The sequence below is a fragment of the Mus musculus genome, chromosome 5 (genome assembly GCF_000001635.26).
Source record: "Mus musculus strain C57BL/6J chromosome 5, GRCm38.p6 C57BL/6J".
Classification (NCBI taxonomy): Eukaryota; Metazoa; Chordata; class Mammalia; order Rodentia; family Muridae; genus Mus; species Mus musculus.
Genome location: NC_000071.6, coordinates 16800223 through 16819068, shown reverse-complemented (window position 1 = coordinate 16819068; position 18846 = coordinate 16800223). Strand labels below are relative to the sequence as shown.

The 18846-nt window shown below is 34.3% G+C and overlaps 1 protein-coding gene across 1 annotated transcript in view; it reads right to left on the bottom strand.

Annotated features, from left to right (window-relative positions):
* Nucleotides 1-18846, bottom strand: part of Gm28710 (predicted gene 28710) — a 90649-nt gene that overhangs the window by 63371 nt on the left and 8432 nt on the right. The window contains exons 3-9 of the mRNA NM_001378608.1: nt 17410-17580; nt 13745-13839; nt 12251-12373; nt 10735-10838; nt 8970-9115; nt 6886-7068; nt 3341-3432 (exon numbers count right to left, since the gene is read on the bottom strand). Of these exons, the coding sequence (NP_001365537.1) occupies nt 3341-3432; nt 6886-7068; nt 8970-9115; nt 10735-10838; nt 12251-12373; nt 13745-13839; nt 17410-17580 (914 nt within the window). The remainder of the gene's footprint in view (nt 1-3340; nt 3433-6885; nt 7069-8969; nt 9116-10734; nt 10839-12250; nt 12374-13744; nt 13840-17409; nt 17581-18846) is intronic.

Below are 18846 nucleotides of genomic sequence, written 5' to 3'. Positions count from 1 at the left end.
CTGCAACCCTATAGGTAGAACAACATTATGAACTAACCAGTACTCTGGAGCTCTTGACTCTAGCTGCATATGTATCAAAAGATGGCCTAGTCAGCCATCACTGGAAAGAGAGGCCCTTTGGACTTGCAAACTGTATATGTCCCAGTACAGGGGAACGCCAGGGCCAAAAAGGGGGAGTGGGTGGGTAAGGGGATTGGGGGGGTTGGTATGGGAGACTTTTGGGATAGCATTGGAAATGCAAACGAGGAAAATACCTAATTAAAAAAAGAGAAAAAAAAACAACAAGAAAATAAAACATAAATTTGGGTACATATATAGGAGAGGGACAATCTAGGAGGAGCTGGGGTAAGAATGATCAAAATATACTTCATGAAATCCTAAAAAGGGTCCAAATTATGTTTTTAAAAAGAAATTAAGTCTCAAACAATGCTACAATTAGTCAGAAACAATGTATTTTCCTTTAAGTAAATTGTTAATATATACATGTGTATATATAAAATGTATTTAGAAATAAAATAGAAAATATGTAAAGCCAGGAGGAGGTACATGCTTTCTTTAGGAAAAGAAGAAAAACTCAACATGTGTTACTTAAAAATAAGAACGAGAGCGCAAACAATACCTGGCATGCAAAGAATATTAAGAGTTACCAGGTGAGTTCTTAGATGGTGTTAATTTTTTGCTTGTTTGTTTTGCTTTGCTTTGCTTGAGATCCGGTTATTCTTTGTAGAGATGACTGTCCTGGGACTTGCTTTGTAGACACAAAAGTGTGTGGGTGTTAATTATTCTCAATTTAATTAAAAATTAATGCAGCCATATTAGTGTGAAGGCAGGTTAGAGGAACTTTCATTCTCCACAAAACAGGACAGACATCCCTGTGCAGGAACAATGATGGAGCAGAGGAGAGAGTCCTGAAAGATAGGCCCAGGAATCTGATAGAAATCTGACCCAGAGCCCCTTGGTTGACTCTCAACTCTATGCTCCTGGGTGCTGCTTGTCTGCTCTGATAATGCTCATGTTTTCCTTCTTATTCTGTGCTGTTTCTGTCCCATACTAAAGGCCCTGTAGCTGCATCTGCTGTTTTCACTTCCCTGGCATCTGCAGCTTCTCCATTCTTCTGTCACTTTTACTTTGTCCAATTGGTCTTCTTTCTCTGTGTATCCATCTTACAGAGTGCACTAGATGGCATGCCTAGATCAACACCCTCATACCGAGATGCCTGTAACAAGTGCATCACATCTGCTTCTCAGTGTGGTTCTAGATGAATTTCTATTGACCCAGATGAGTTGGGTGACTGTTTATGCTTTGTTTCATTTTAAGTAAATTTCAAATATTTTGATTAAAGAGTAAAATAAAAACATTTGCTTTACTAAGCTGGTTGTTCTTACCTTAGGATCTGTTTCATAATCCAAAAGTGGTTCCACAGTTTTAGAAATGACACCACTATGTGAATCCAACGTGAAGTAAGTAGTGGCATCAGTTGTAGAATTTAATATTAAAAACTGGAACAAAACCCACAAATATGGCTGATATACTGTCATAAAAGCATGAATTTTGAACTGACATTTTAGATGCGATTATTTGGCAAAGGCTACACTCAGTTCCACATTGTGAAGACAGTGCCTATAAATAAAATCTGAATCTGCTTTTATATCCAGACTTCAAAAACAATGCAAACATTCCTTCATGTTTTCAGCTGTTCTTTCCCCATATTTTGTTTTGAACTTAAGTACTAGTGTATTTTTGGTAAGTGGCTTTCATTGGTTTCACAATTTGCTTACTTTTAAGTGTTACTATGACAACTTTTTAAAAAATATAAAATCCCATTCCCTCTGCACACTGAAGAAGGCTATCTAAAGACTTACATCTAACAAACAATTTAGGACAAAGCTTTCAATCTCATCTCAGTATTGATTTTAGATATGAAAAATAAAGTAAAATTAGTGCTTTAGACAGGTAGGTTGTTTTATTATGAACAATGACATAGTATTCTCTACTGTTATTACCCACACTGATAACAGGGAAATAGGACCCAGACTTAAGAGAAATACTACTGGGTATAAACATAATTATTAACAGGTTGAACTGTAAGAAGACAAAAAAAATCATCCTGATTCTTGTTCAAAGAAACAACAAAACCTGGGAGGAATGATAATTAATGCCTAGAAAGAGACATGACAGCTGTGCTGATGGACATGATGGCTTACTTTATTGGCCTGTTTCTGAAGAGCCAAAGTTGCCTCACTTTAAACTAGAACCCACTAAACATTTTTTTGTGGAAAAAATATTTTATTTCTTCTGATATTATGATGATCTTGGATTTGCTAAAAAGTACTGCTTTTAAACTTGTGTTTTTTTCTCACTTTAATGCCTACACACACAGAAAAATATGTATCCCCATAATCTTATGTTCTGCACTCGCCATAACAATAGCTCCTCATAAATGGACTTTTGTGTCCAATAAGAAGATACTATATTTTACCTTGTGGTTTTTCTCAGTCTAAAAAGTTGATAAGGAAAACAATAAATAGATTTAGTGTACTAACTACTGTTTCATAATTAAATCAGAATAAAAATTCTACAAAGACAGTATCCTGACAACTACATTCTCAAACTATAGTATTAACCATATTGCCAAGCTTGTTTGTAAGTCAATGATTATGAACATAAGCAAAAAAAAAACAGACTCTTGCCCATTGCATCAAGAAATTGACCAAACTATTATAATTAGGAAAGAATATTCCAATCTACTAATCTGATGTGTTATACTATCAAGAAACTAAATTTGTTTGTTATAAATATAAGATTATGGGATGTATTACACCATAAAAAGTTTGAGAAAACAATGATAAATTTTTTCCTTCCCCCATTAAACTGTATTTTTATCATCTATTACATATTAATTCTTGATTTTTTTAAATAAATTATTGCGGAAGCCAAAATAATATGAAGGAATAAATTAAATAATAGATAGATAGATAGATAGATAGATAGATAGATAGATAGATAGATAGATAGATAGATAGATAAATAAAGGCAATAGCCAGAAGAGAACATTCCAGAGAGCACAAGCACCGTGAGGTAAGTGTGGTAATGGGATAGACTTCCCTTATAGTGCTTTCAGATCATTTTAGGTCTATGACTTCCATTTTCTTTCTTATTGTTTTCATTTTGCTGCGATACTCCAAAGCTTTAATCCCCTGTCCCACTTCAGTTGGCACCATGAGGTACAAAGACATCCTTAATTAAACCCTGAGAAATCAATCTTTGCTCATTGAAAACTAAGCAATGCATTCCACTTTTTAAACAATGGAGAAATCATAAATGATAATGACAAACTTACTTCAACCTCTTGTTCCACATCTGGATCTCTTGAAAGAATTGCGTATATAAAAGCAGATGAGGGGATATTTTCAGGAACAGAGACCGAAATACCTACAAAATCACACAAGTCATTAACTGTAATTAAATGACACATACCTCCATCTCCTCTTGCTTCACATGGCCTCTGTAAGTCACCATGCTGTAAAAGTCTCTATTGAGTAATTTCCTAAAGGATACTTCCTCTAGAAAACACTGCAAATGTTTATTCACACGAACTTAAATATTGATCTTTTACTTTAACTTTGTTTATGTCTCAGGGATGGGGGCGTATACATGTTTACTGTATTCACATGTGCCCACGCAGGCACACGTGAGGGTAAGAGATTGATGTTGGCTTCCTAGTCACTCATTGCTTTACCTCTTCCCCCCCCCCCCGAGGAAACTTTCCTTACTTAACTTGAGCTCTCACTTTGAGATGCACTCCCTGGCCAGTGAGCCCCTGATATTTCGTTCTTCTTCCAAGTAGTGGGTTTATTGATAGGTATTGTCACACTCAACTTTTGTGGATGTTCTGGGGAAATACCCCATGTTTTCATGCTTGTATAACAAGCACATAAGCACTGAGCAACCTTCCCTACCATTATTTACATAAAAGCACATTAATGAGACTTAATTAAGCTTTCCAGGCTCATCAGGAGCTAAAATAATCCTGCCTCAACTACCTAAATAGCTGGGACTCTAACCTGAGAATACCCAGCCCAAACAACTGCTTTTAAGTTTTGATATTTAACATAATCAACACAATTCAGATTTTTATTTTTTTAAATTTAAATATCTGGTTAATATGAGGAATGAGCTATAACTGCTCAGTGTTTGAAGCACCAATGGTTACAAGGATACTTACATTTAGATTCACATATGCAAGAATATTAAATTTTTAATTATTTCCCACAGTAATGCATAAAAATAGGTGCAAACAGTAAAGTTTAAAAAAGTCTTTTAATTCACACTGCATACCCATTCTTTTTTTTTAATTAGGTATTTTCCTCATTTACATTTTCAATGCTATCCCAAAGGTCCCCCATACCCACCCCCCCAATGCATACCCATTCTTATTTGTACAATGGAAATAAAAGCATTCTCAACACTAGGGTGATTGTGAGAGGTACAATATGTACATGTCACACACAACTCAATGAATGCTACTCTCCGCAAACTGTGCTCTTCATCTTAGTTTTGATGTGATCAAGTGTGATTCTATCTCATCCCCAAATTAAATAAGACAGACACACACATGGGTGGGTAAACCACGGAGAGTTTCTTCATCGGATGAAATAGCGATTCATCTTTAGAAACACGTGATTCATTCCTGCATGCATTCACACACATAGTCACCACACAAACATTAAAGAAGGAGCAAAAGAAAAGTATAAGGAAGGAAAGAATGCAGAAACAAGCCGAGAAGAAAAAATTGCTAACATCCAATTGACCCAACAGAGTTAAATGAATTAATCTATGTTGCAGCTAATTATGTGCAAATTCTTAATATATTCAGATATTTTGTAGAATCTGCTACTTGAGGATTATTGCTTACTGTGCAGATGAATTTAGCACCAAACCCGGTAGATTTAAAAATATCCTTGTTTTTTTTGCTTTTATTTCATGCATATATATTTAAGTGGCTGAAGAAAGATAGGCAATACCACTTGTATGACTGGACACAAGGATGCAAAAGAAAGGCTGGATCCTCTGGAACTGATGTTAAAGATGATAGCAAGCCATTATGTTGGTTTTAGGAACCAAATCTGGACTCTCTGCAAGAGCATCAAGTGTTCTTAACCACTGAGCAATCCTTCCAATTCTGTTATTGTTTATTATCAATTTTGGTGGTCCTGAGAATCCTCATGCTTTTTTAAATATTTCTGAAGGTATTAAAGAACAACTTTTTGGTATGTATTAAGATTAGTTTATTTTGAACCTTTGCTCTACTCTAGCTGTTTGTGAACAAATGATCAGACTTAGCCACTCTGGGTAGCTGTCGCCTCTGGGCAACTAAAAGTAAAAAGTGAGTTGTCTAGATATATGATAAATCATCAATATACAAATTGTAGTAATGTCTTTTAGGGGTTGTTCGCTTTTTGAAATTACAGTGAGGTGTTCATGCTTTGCCTTAGTTGCAAGGAAGCTACCAACATGATGGGACAAAGGCTCCCTGATCTCCAGCATGCCTGAGGAGTTAAGCCAAGTCCATGGTAGAAACCAGGTCAGCATGACCTTGAGATTCATGTGACTCTTTTAAAAGTTTACTATAATGCAGAGACACTAAAATCAAATTACCAAGAACATCAAATCGTTTCATAGTCATCCAAAAAGATATTATCTTCATGAACACTAAGACAGAAAGCTTGTCCACACCAGGAGCCTTGTAAGATTTGTGATATTTTTTATTATATTTTTTTCTTAAAATTAATATTATAATATAATAAAATCATTTCTCTTCTTCATTTTTCTTCTTCTAAATACAACCGTATGTTCTTGTCTCCCTGGTCTCTTATGGCTTTTTAAAATTTCATTGCTGGTGTGTGTGTGTGTGTGTGTGTGTGTGTGTGTGTGTGATTGCACACACACACGTGTGTGTATTCCTGAGTACATAAATACCATCTTCCCAGTCTGTATAGTGTTACTTGTGTGTATACATTTTTGTTGATGGCCTTATGGCATGAGATAACCAATCCCTGTGTTTTTTTACTTCAGGAAAAATTATTTCTCCTGCTCTCAGTAGTCTTTACTTGTAAGTAGCTCTTTGTCTAAATTTGAGCTTGCCAATAGGCTAGGCTGAACGGCCAAGGTTGTCCAGAGACCCATCAATCTCTGACTCCCCAGCGTTAGGGTTATAGGCATAGGACAGTAGCTTGTTTTGTTTTGTTTTGTTTTGTTTTACATGGGTTCCACGGGATTTAACACAGGTCTACACACTTGCAAAACTCACTTTACTGACTGAAATTTCTCCCCAGTCATGAAAATTGAATCTTATTGTTTAAATTTTATATATTTGATGACTTGTGAGAAACATATTAAACTGTATGTACAGATGCATTTAAAATACTATTTCTATGACTCTTCTCCTCTATCCCACAAACTAATAAAGACAATTGGAATTTGAATGATACAGATGCTTTTTTTCTTATTTTGTAGCCCATTTCTCCTTTCATCTAGCTTTTTTATTTAAAATTTTTTTTTTTACTCTTTGAATCCATCCATATTCAAATTCCTTTTTCACTGATTCTTAATAAACATTTTCCAGCTTAGTGGCATATACTGGGAGAACGATGTAGGAGGATCACAAGTTCAAGCCCAGCCTGAGTTATGAAGTGAGCCTTTGAGAACTAGAACTAGAACCAGCTCACTGGTGGAGTATGCCTCTACACACACAGGTCATGGGTTCAGTCCTTAGCACTCTTCTCCCTAAATCAAATCACCAGAGAAGCTCAGCTATGTTTCCATGCTACTTTTTGTAAGGCAGTGTTTCTTGAACCTTTAAAATGAAATTGATTTGTAGTATACCTGTGCCTGTTGAGAAACTCAGATCACAGGAAATAGGGTCATCGACCTTTTCCACAAAAACTGTGAACATATATGAGCTGGTGTTGTTGCCATCATCTCTGGCTTCAATTTCCAAATGGTAGATTCTGGAGTTACTTGGATTGTCAAGATTCAAAGGTTGAAGAACAGTGATTATACCTGTGTCTAAGGAAGGAAATAAAAATAATTAAACTCATATACTTATTCCTGTTAGTTTATCCTGGATTTATATGAAGATATAATGTCTAAATTTACATAAAGATATAAGATTCATTTTTAAGATCCATTGTAAATATTTAAAGCTTTTTCTTTATTACATGTTTATTTTTAAAATAATTCTCTCAAAAAAACTAAAACACTTAATTCTGTATTAATGCTTAATTTATTACATTTCTTTTAAGTTTTTAAATTATCCTATATTTGTTTACCAAAATATAGAAAGTAGCAATCCTACTCGAAAATACCAAATATAAGAGGTGATTGATATTTGATATTGATTATAAATATATCATAGTAGTGAGTGTAAAAACTCATCCCAATTATTTATTGCTTCTGATAATAAGCTTCAGTAATTTTGTTTCACTCAAAAGTGGAAGAAAGAAGACATTAAATGTCAAACTAAAAAAGGAAATTTTGCTAAAATGGGGTGACTGTTCATCCCTGGAGCTACAACCTACTTTTCCTCTGAAAATCTGTTCTTTTTGCTTTAAAATGACTTACTGTGATATATCACATATGTCTGCAGCATTTTTTTAAAATATTTTTGTACACCCCTAACATTTTCTTACATTCTTTTTTCCACTGATATTTAAAATTGAAAATTTATAAACAAATGGAAAACTATGGATTCAAATATTCAAATTATTTTTTTTCAAATATTGGCTGATCAGTAGGATAATTTTGTAATGTGCCAACTAGACAAGTCTATTTTCATTTGTTTCTGATTTTGGTGGCCCACAAGGAGGTATCTGGTCAACTGAGTGGTTGGAAAGGCAGCAGCAGCCTTAGAGTTTATTTTATTTTAGTTTAAGGTTTTTTTTTATATATTTTGAAAAATTGAAACAAACACACAAACATATGCACAGAGATAAAGAGAAACACATAGAGAAAAATATCTCATAATGTTTTGATTAGGTGTATAATTTTGTGTTTCTCTGTTCATAGGTATAGTGAACATCAGATTGGTCCCATGCGTTGGGTCTTTCAGCTTTTCTGACTGGTAGGATAATTGTGCATACTAAGCTCTGAGACAGAAGGACCCAGATTCTACAGGATACCAACACCATCAGCGTGAGATACAAGGAGTCTCACCAGCAAAGTCATGTTAATGGAATTCCATCCATCCTTTTGCATTCTAATCTACCCTAAGATTTTTCCATTTCATGTCTCCCTTCCTTTCTTGACTTCAAGTTCTAGAATTAAATGGAGATCATAGCCTATTTAAAAACAAGACAGTAGGGATGAGGATTTTGAGGCTGCAAGTAGGGACTGGAAAAGGGCATAACATTTGAAATGTAAGTAAAGAAAATAGCCAAAGAACCAACCAACCAAACAAACAAACAAAACAAAAAACAAAACAAAAAACCTACACAGTCAGCTTCCATGACATATTCTCCATTCTTCTGTTTTTCTGTATAATTCTCATATTTGACAATGCCAGGTATAACCAAAATCACAAGTACAATATTTCAGGGTAACTATTCTGTCCACATAGAAAAAAATTCATCTATAATCAAATATTTAAGATTAAATTACCTGACAAAATTCCCAATTTTTACAAATATGACCAACGAGATAGCTATGTGTCCCATAGATCTATCCATGTGAATTATCTCTAAAAGATAATGCTCTGAAACAGAGAAAAAGTTTTATATCACTTTCTATGTCATGAGACTGTGTTTTAACAAGTAGGGAAGTCTTAAGTATAAATGTCACATGTTTCTGCTATGTTTCCTATGCCCTGTTTAATTTGGAAAGAGTAATTCTACCAGCCCAAACTCTCAAGGGAGTGTAGAGGTTGGATATGTTTAGCTAAAGTAGTCTAGAAGTATTTATCTAAAACTTACAAGGGTCTAAAGCAAACATTTCCTGCTGGGTTTTAAAGGAATACATGACAGTGCTGTCTTCATCGCGGTCTGTGGCTTTTACCCTTGCTACAAAATCTCCAATGGGTTTCTTCTCAGTCACATTAATTGAATCCATAGGAAATGGCCTGAGAATAAAATTGTGAAGAAAAATTTTGGAAACAAGTTTACAACATAATTGCTGATTTATAAACTAAAGGAACTTCTGGATTTAGGATAGCATACCCTCTTTACAAGAGTGTAAGTGCTCAAAACCTAGTCAAATGTTGTGAAAAGTTGTTTGTGCCACAAAGTTACATGCTGTTAAAAATTGGTTCCATATCATCTTTGCTTCTAAGTGAGATTACCAGGAGCAGGATTGGAATTTCATCATGAGTAAGAAAGATAGGAAAAAAAGAGAATACAATGACACATGTCAATGGTTCCAAATGTGTGGAATTGTCGGAAAATTAATATAAGACACTGAATTTATTCATTTTTACCTTGGAATCAGGTAGGGTGAGTTGCTTTTCAAAGCTGTAACTTAGAGCAAGGTATGAAATCAATTTCTGTAACATCATTTATTACCTGTCTGCACCTTTCACAATGTTCTCGATCATCTCCAGAATATTTCTGAGATATAAGTCTCTTTATTTGGAATTATTTTCAGGTATCACGCTAAATGATGTGTCATGTAAGTTTCAAGGACAAGAGAGTTGAGTGTGTGAGGCTCTGCCTATAAGCAACATATATGATCACATCACATGTGTTTTTTTCTCACCTAAATATAATAAATATAACGTCTCGATTATAACTACATACTGGAACACTTATGTCGCATCCTTTTCTGTTGCCCTATTTCTTAATGTTCTTTGTTTCTTTGTAAATGAAAAACTATATTTAAAAGTATTTAGTAACTTTGCCATGGCTCATATATTCTTAGTATTAGATTCTGTTAAATGGGTAGTAAAGTTATATTTATTAAGTAACAAGAACAACAAAATATTCTTAAATCATGATGGTACTTTTATAGCAAACATAGGTAGACCTACAAATTAACTACTTTTAAAAATAAAGGATTATGGAACCTCTACATTTACTCCAGTTTCTCAGAAACTGTAACCAGGTGAATGCAGGAACTGAAAAAATTACTCCCTGTAGTTATCTGCGGAGACCCAACTTAACTTAAGCAACCTTAACTCTACTGCTGTTTTGTCTTTACTAATCTAGAGTATTGGACTCCTCTTCTACCACAGCAGAATACTTTCATTACTACATTTTGAAGTATGAAAGCCATCAGTTCACAATCTGCAAATAGTTCCTAATGATACTTGTACTTAGAAATATGAAAATAAAGTATTTAAATATTTTAAAGAGTTTAAGGACAATATAGTTATGAAAAATCAGTGTAATAGCTTTGAAATGTTTCGAGAATGGAAACAGAAACAAAATGAAATTTTTTCATTTCATTATAGGTGGATCACTTCTAAATTTGCTTTGAGTATTTTCTGATACATTTTGTGTACTGTATACACACACACACACACACACACACACACACACACATACACACACATACACATACACACACACACACACACACACACACACACACACACACCAGTTGTGTATATATACCAATATATTCTTTGACAGATCATGCTATCATTTTCTCCAGTATCACAGACTCTATTTGTCATTTTAATACACATACAAGCTCTGTTTTAATCATTTCCCTATGCTTATTCTTTGAAAGAAATGTACTTACTCAAACTGAGGTGTCTCATCGTTTATGTTTATAATGTTGATAATTATTGTCCCTTGACAGAACAAGCCTGCTGTATCTGTCACTCTCACTGACAGCTGGAAAGACTGGAAGAGAGGTTTTGAAAAATTATAATATACTATTTGATAACTGGTAATGCATACATACAATATTTAGTCATAAACACAAACTACGATGAACTAAAGTTTTTAACAAAGGAGACTGCATGGGGATGATCCCCAGACACAGGCCTTTGAGCTACTAAGAAATAGTGTAGTTTCTTAAGGGCTGATAATGTCATCAGAAATGAGTTTGCTCCTTGTTAGCCTGTCCCTCTGCTCACCCTTCATATAGCATACATTCCTATTAAATGACTCTTTGGAAATGCAAAGAAAGCACTACTAACATAGGAAAAGGGCTTTAACAAACTTTGGAAAAAAAAAATGAAGAGATGCCTACAATGTACAAACTTCCATGCTGAATAAAGGACAGTGAATGTGGAGGTGAAACTATGTGCAGGTTATAGAATTAGTTGCTCAAGTGTATCATGAGAATAAAGCAGAAAGAAGTTTGGGAGACTGAAGATGATGTGGATCATCTGTGAGTGAGAAGAGAATTGGGAGAGCCCAAGGAGAGTAGTTCTGAACTGCTTACACACCCATGGAGGTAGTATATTTAACTTCCATCTATTTTCTAACTTAATCTCCTACAATAAATACACTTAAAGCCTGCTGTTGCCTTCTCTACCATTCTGCAACATCCAATGTTTCCAAACTGAAGGCAAAATAAGATTCATTTGCTTTCTTTAGCCTTTTATTTTTCTTCAGATTAGAAAGTTGAAGTCATCTTCAACTACTAAATCTTCCTCAATATCACCAGCAACTTCTTTATTTTTATTCTAGAGAGCAGAGGTTGTCAGCTTTTTCATCTCAGCCCCTTTGAGGGTTGCATGTCAGATATCCTGCATATCATATATTTATATTTTGATTCATAACAGTAACAATAAAGTAGTCATGAAGTAGCAGTAAAATAATTTTATTGTTGAGGGTCTCCACAACATGAGGAACTGTGCTAAAGGGTCATAGCATTAGGAAAGTTGAGAACCACAACTGTAGAGTCTTCCATTTTCTGTTTACTCAATATTTTGTCAGTTGTATCCTGAGTTAACATATATGGAGACATTTCTAAAACAGTAATGATTTCATAATAATAGTAATAACAGTCATAACTTGTATGCATCTACATTTCATACTCAGTTATTCCAATAGGTCATTTAGCAGGTATATCTGTGTTCATTTTATCCTAAATTTCTTTAGAAACTGTTTTTATAATTATGGTATAATCCCTACACTCTGGTAACTAATGGATTGGATGTAGGCATTTGGTTAACTATACAAATCCTTGCAGTGAATCTTACATATTGTATAATGCCACAATGTCTTTAATTTTTCATGAAGAGTTCAACATTACTTTCAATTTAATTCTATTCATAATAGAGAAATAAATAAAATTAAATTACATGATATCCAGCATCAAAATCCAAGATATCTTCACCTCTTAAGCTAACAACACCATTTACAGGATCTACTCCAAAGGACTTTGCTCCCCTCTTTGGTCCAGATAATTCTGTCTCAATGTTGTACTGAAAAATAAAATATATATCTTCATTCAAAAGTGAATCCAAAGGGACAGAAAAGTTATTAATGCATAATAATGGAGCAAAGATGTAGAGAGTTCTTTAGTTTTTTATAATTACAACTATTATAGTTTGGCTGGAATAAAATCACAAGCATATTGTCATTTGGATAGAAGAAAATAAACTCACTTGGACACCATATTTTATACTCCCTTTGTTAATTTTTAATGGAGTCCTATACTACATTTTTATGAAAGAATTTTAAAATGCCTATTTCTGATTTTACAAATTATTTTATATATGAAATGGTATAAATACAGAATAAATTTATTGTCAGTTTAAATTTTAAAATATTAAATATTTACACACATTTTAAATTTGCCAATATTAATACAACTGGATATGTGGGTTTTACAAATTTGCTAAAAGTTCTCCAGTGATTTAAGGAGAGGTTAAATTAGATAAATCTTTACTCAAAACTATCTGACAAGAATGTTAAGGGAGAAAATAACTTACTAGAGAAAGGTCCAGTTATTGTTGTGAATTCACGGATATAAATCCTATATCCCACCAATTTAATTAATTCTCAAAACATTGTATTTTGAAACTATCACCCGCTGGTTCTTCTCATGTTCCTTCAAATAGGAGACTGGCAATAACTATTTTCAGCTGAGCCATAGGTTATTTTTCTTGAGTCTACTGAAAGACATTACCTAATTGGAAAGCTCTCAGATTTCTCAATAATTTCATATTGGCTAGTCTACAACAATACAGTTTTGACTATTCCACAGAGAATTTTAATATGTTGACTAACAACAACACATATATTAATGAGGAGTAGACAAAGAAGAAATATCTTTTAAGTGAGGAAATCAAGGGCAGGAGAGATTCTGCGACTTCCCCACACGCCACTAGCCTAGGGTAAATCCAGAACACAGCAGGCCAACAGAGACCCCAGCAGCAGTTGGTGCTATATTGCTCCACTCTGAGAGTTATTAAACTGGTAGTACAAACTTTCAGTATATGTTCAAAACAACCACATGTGAGTTTATATGCCTGGAAATCACGCAGAGTTTAAATGGCAGTACATTTTCCATATAGAATCTTATAAGTTGTTGTTATTGTTGTTTTTGCCAACTCTATGAAAAACTTTATAACCATAAATCAATCCCGAGAAAAGAAATCTCTGTAGGTTAGAAACATATGAATTAGTCCTGCAAAGTATCAAAATCACACACCGAGACACACAGATACATAGGCACACATACACATATATTCATTTTTGAAAATTGTCTATTCTTATAAAATGTCCCAGAGACTATGCCCTGCATGCCTGCTGTGAAAATATATGCATCTCCCACAAAAATGGCCACCTACTGTCAGCCTGTCACCATGTGCAATGTCTTCATCTGTGACATTCACTTTACAAATGGCTTGAAAGAGTGGATAGTCCTCAGCAATTTCAAACGTAGCTGGGAAGCAAATCAAAATAAAAAACATTGCATTAAAACAAAATATTTATTAGGTTAATGTGAATTTTGGATCATAGTGGGACAAGAATGACAATTTAGGACAGGAACCTGATTCTTTTTTCTCTTTCCTTCCCCATAAAGCTTTACTCTGTAGCATTACTAGCAGCAGTTGTAGCACAGCAGCAAGAAAGCACATGACATGAGGATCCAGTAGGGAGGCACAAAATATTTCTGTCTTCTAGAGTCTGTTTCTTATAGAAACATGAAGATAATAGTTAACCTCTAACTCTCATAAACCTTCAAATATCTCTTTACAACACTGAAATAAAAGGTCTTTTAAAATACATAAAACCTATACAAAATATGTCATGGATTGATGGAGTGGGCTCAGGAAAAGACAGGTTAAGTGAATTCTTTTCTGGATATATGAAATGAGTACACTTGCACAAAACGAGTACCTTTGCATTTGTGGTAGCCAACAAGTATTTGCTGACAGGAGCCTCATATAGCTATCTCTGAGAGGCTTTGCCAGAGCCTGACAAATACAGAGGTAGATGCTCACAGCCAACCACTGGACTGAGCACGGGATCCCCAATGCAGAAGCTAGAGGAAAGACCCAAGGAGCTGAAGGGGTTTGTAGCCCCATAGGAGGACCAACAATGTGAACCAACGAGAACCACCAGAGCTCCCAGGGACTAAACCACCAACCAAAGAGTATACATAGAGGGACCCTTGGCTCCATCCATATATATAAAACAGAGGATGGCCTTGTCGGACATCAATGAGAGGAGAGCCTCCTTGGTCCTGGGAAGGCTTGGTGCCCCAGTGTAGTAGAATGCCAGGACAGGGAAGCAGGATTGGGTGGGTTGGTGAGCAAGGGGAGGGGTATGGAATAGAGGGTTTTCAGAGGGAAAACCAGGAAAGGGGATAACATTTGGCATGTAAATAAAGAAAATATCTAATAAAAAACACATTTATTATTCTGTCATAGACAAGAGGGGAATCCAAAGTAAGAAATGAGTAGTCATCAGACTCAAGAGTCACTAGAATTTGAGATCCAGAAAGGGGACAAGAGCACATAGGACATCAGGAGAGAATCCGGCAACTTGCTTCCTGACCATGAGAGGAAAGAGAAACAAAACAAGGAAAGAACCCAGTTATCTAATTAAATCTACAGCAAATACCACTTAGAGTGGGTATGCATGTTTCTTTTCCATTTCAAACTGCACATAATTGTTAGGGAACATCTTTTTCATAGTAGTAAAAGCAAGAAAAAGACTACTTTTGTACTGACATTATGAAATATACATTCCTAAGGAAGTAAATGAAATAGTTGAGTGCAATCTAATAGAAGTACCTTTTTATACAAAAATACTAATTTTTCTTAATAATCATTTAAAAAATATTTAAAATAGCCCATTTAGTAAATTGAAACCTTGATTTGCTTTGTAGTTTTCAAACTTTAAAAATAATTTCAGATTTCCAAAGGCAATTTATAGTTCAAATTCATAATCTAATCTTCAAAAATTTAGGTATATCAAATTATATTTTCATGGAACTACACATTACTTGCAGTGATAAAGATGTCTTTCAAGTAGATACTCTCAGGTCACTAGAACGTTTTTTAAAATGTAGCGTATAAGAATAATTTGAAGGGAGAAAATGTAAAATTTCAAGGCATTTTTTTAATTTGATAAACACAGAAAATAAATTAAAATGATAAACAAAGACATATAAATGTTTAGAAGAGAGATGAACACATTGATAGATCTTTCATTAATTCCAGCTGTGCTTTTATCTGACCCATTTGTACTTTACTTCATGTGAGCTCAACCTCCCAGCCAAATGAATCCTCTCTGTTTGTTTATGAATAACCACAATGTCTTCTTTTGAAAAGAAATAAGCCAGACAAGAGTCTTGCAATCCCATCTAACTCAGCCACTGCCTTCTGTTCAATTTCATATTGAGAGGTCTAAAGAACTGTGCTCATTTCTCAGACTCACTAATAAACCTGCAACACTCTGGCTTCTATACCTATGACATGATAAAATAGCTCTGAGACTCGTTAGCTGTACTTCTTTATATCGTTTGTGGGGAAAGAAATGGGCATTGTAGATCTCCATTAGAGTTAATTGTAGAATGTTAATTCTACTAAGCAAGCAGCAGGCGTGCTCCTAGCATGTTCTTTTCCCTTGACATAGATGGTATAACTCCCTCCTTTCTCTACCATCACTGCAAGTGTTCTTTCTTTTCTTGGCAGGCTAACTTACTTCCCGACGTCATTAAGTGTATTTCTTCAAGGTTTGGCCATATGCCTTCTCTACTCTAAGTTCCCACTGTAATTGAGTGATTTCATCCAAATACATGGTTTCAATTACAAAACCTTCATAGCTCTATACAAGACCTCTGAGCTCAACTGCTAACTTAAATCTCTCTTTTGATATATTTAACAAGGGCATATCAAATATGATATGTTGTGCTGCGGATGTCATTCAATGGAAGACTGCTTGTCTGTCATGTTTGGGGACTTCATTTAAATTTATTGCCTAATCCTGTAACAAACAAATCAAATTCAAAGTGAGCTCACAGGTATCTTTAAATGTCTGTTCCTCAGTTCCCCTTTTATACTTGAGGATCTTTATTATTTATACTTGAGCATCTTTTTTATTTAGTTTGTCATCAGTTTATTTAATATGTAATATTTAAGCATATCAGGGCAATTATTTCCATTTATTACAACCACATTCCTAGGTCTAAATGTACCATATCCTTCCTAGATTACTGAAACAAACTGCTGACCAATCTTCCTCTATCCATCCTATGTGTCTTTAAACTTATTCATATGAGTTACATGCTAAATTCTGTTACTGTTTCTACGGTCTATGAACTAAAAATAATTTCTATAGAATGACATTATTTAAAGATACAAGGAAAACAGATATTTTTGACATAAAAAAGCTTTATGAAGCATAAATTTCAGTGTTCACAAGTAACTTGTATGCACCTGCTTGCTGTCAATTATTCATTATTGCATTTCTGCTATATGAGCAGAGTTAATTGACCCTAGACTCATCGGTTCAAACTATGAGCCTCAGACTTCCAGTATTCAATAACTTAATCTTGTTATTTGCCATGTATCCTCCTTAAAATCAAAAAGTAAGAGGCAGAGTGAACAAAACAACTTTAAGAAATGTGAACTAGTCTGTCACTGATTTTTTTTTAGTGAAAAATTGTATTTATTATAAATTAGCTCTATAGTTAAACAAATCTAATGCATGACAGAGAACAAAGAGGAGGCACTGATGACAATAAATTTATTGGAAAATAATTGTCAACAAAATGTAATACTTTCGGTGAAACATTTTATTATGACAGCTTTTTGTCATAAAAACTAATGAAAATGAGAATATAACCATATTGGAATATGTTTGCATGTTTGTATTTACATATATTCTTTGGTTAATAAAATATTGCCAAATATTAGTATCTTCATATTAAATAGCACATATCATCTCTTTGATTATAGGTTTCTATTGAAACTAAATAATTAGAAAAAAATGAGAATCATACCTGAGCCTGAAGAAAAGAGGGGGTCAATAGTACAGTCTGGAGGTTCTGGAACATCAATTATATTAATAGTCAAAACACGTCTCATCATTCCTCCAGTATCAACTATAAGTAGAAACCTGGTTGGATCTGTTTCATAATTAAAGATTTTTGTAGATGTGATGACACCTGAATCTAATAAAGAGATAATTAAAATTTTTAATACTGTTTATTAATCTAGCTAGTAATCTACTAACCTATCAATATATACCTGAATATTTATAAAATGTGTTAAAATTATTCATTATAACTATTATATAATGTTATATAAATAAATTAAATTGACACTGACAGGGTTTATTCAAAGCTGCACAATGAATTCTATGGATCTTTCTTAAATGACTAAAAAGAAAAGAATATCATCCTGAGTGAGGTAACCCAGTCACAAACACACATAATATTCACTCACTGATAAGTAGATATTAGCCCAGAAACATAGAATATCCAAGATAAAATTTACAAAACATATGAAACTCAAGAAGAAGAAAGAACAAAGTGTGGATATTTCATTCCTTCTTAGAATAGGGAACAAAATACCCATGGAAGAAGTTACAGAGACAAAGTCCAGAGTTGAGACAGAAGGAAGGACCATCCAAAAACTGCCCCACCTGGGGGGATCCATCCCATAAACAACCACCAAACCCAGATAATATTACATATGCCAGCAAGATTTTGCTGACAGGACCCTGACATAGCTCTCTCTTGTGAGGCTATGCCAGTGCCTGGCAAATACAGAAGTGTATGCTCACAGTCATCTATTGGATTGAACACAGGGCCCCCAATGAAGGAGCTAGAGAAAATATCCAAAGAGCTAAAGGGGTCTGCAATCCTATAGGAGGAACAACAATATGAACTAACCAGTGCCCCCACCCCCAGAGCTTGTGTCTTTAGTTGCATATGTAGAAAAGGATGGCTTAGTCAGCCATCAATGGGAGCAGAAGCCCTTGGTCTTGTGAAGATCATAGGCCTCAGTACAGGGGAATGCCAGAGCCAGGAAGCAGGCGTGGGTGGGTTGGGGAGCAGGGTGGAGGGAGGGTATAGGGGACTTTCGGGATATCATTTGAAATGTAAATGAAGAAAATATCTAATAAAATATTGTTTCTGAAAAAAAAGGAAACTAGGTACAAAAATATATTCCTTGCAGAGAAAGAAATATAAATGATACAGACATTGTCTATTCAACTCACTTTTACTAAACCATTTTCATTGAAAATTATTTCTGAGATCACAAAGGCTGAGATAACAATGACTGTAGAACCTATATTTACTTGCCAGTAACAAAGAAAAGTAAACAATTTATGTCCAGTCTAATTTATAGTAAGCTGACCATAAAATCATGATATATGGCCTTTATGTGTGTTAGAATGTGGGTATAGGGCTGTGGTGTGTACATGTAAGTTG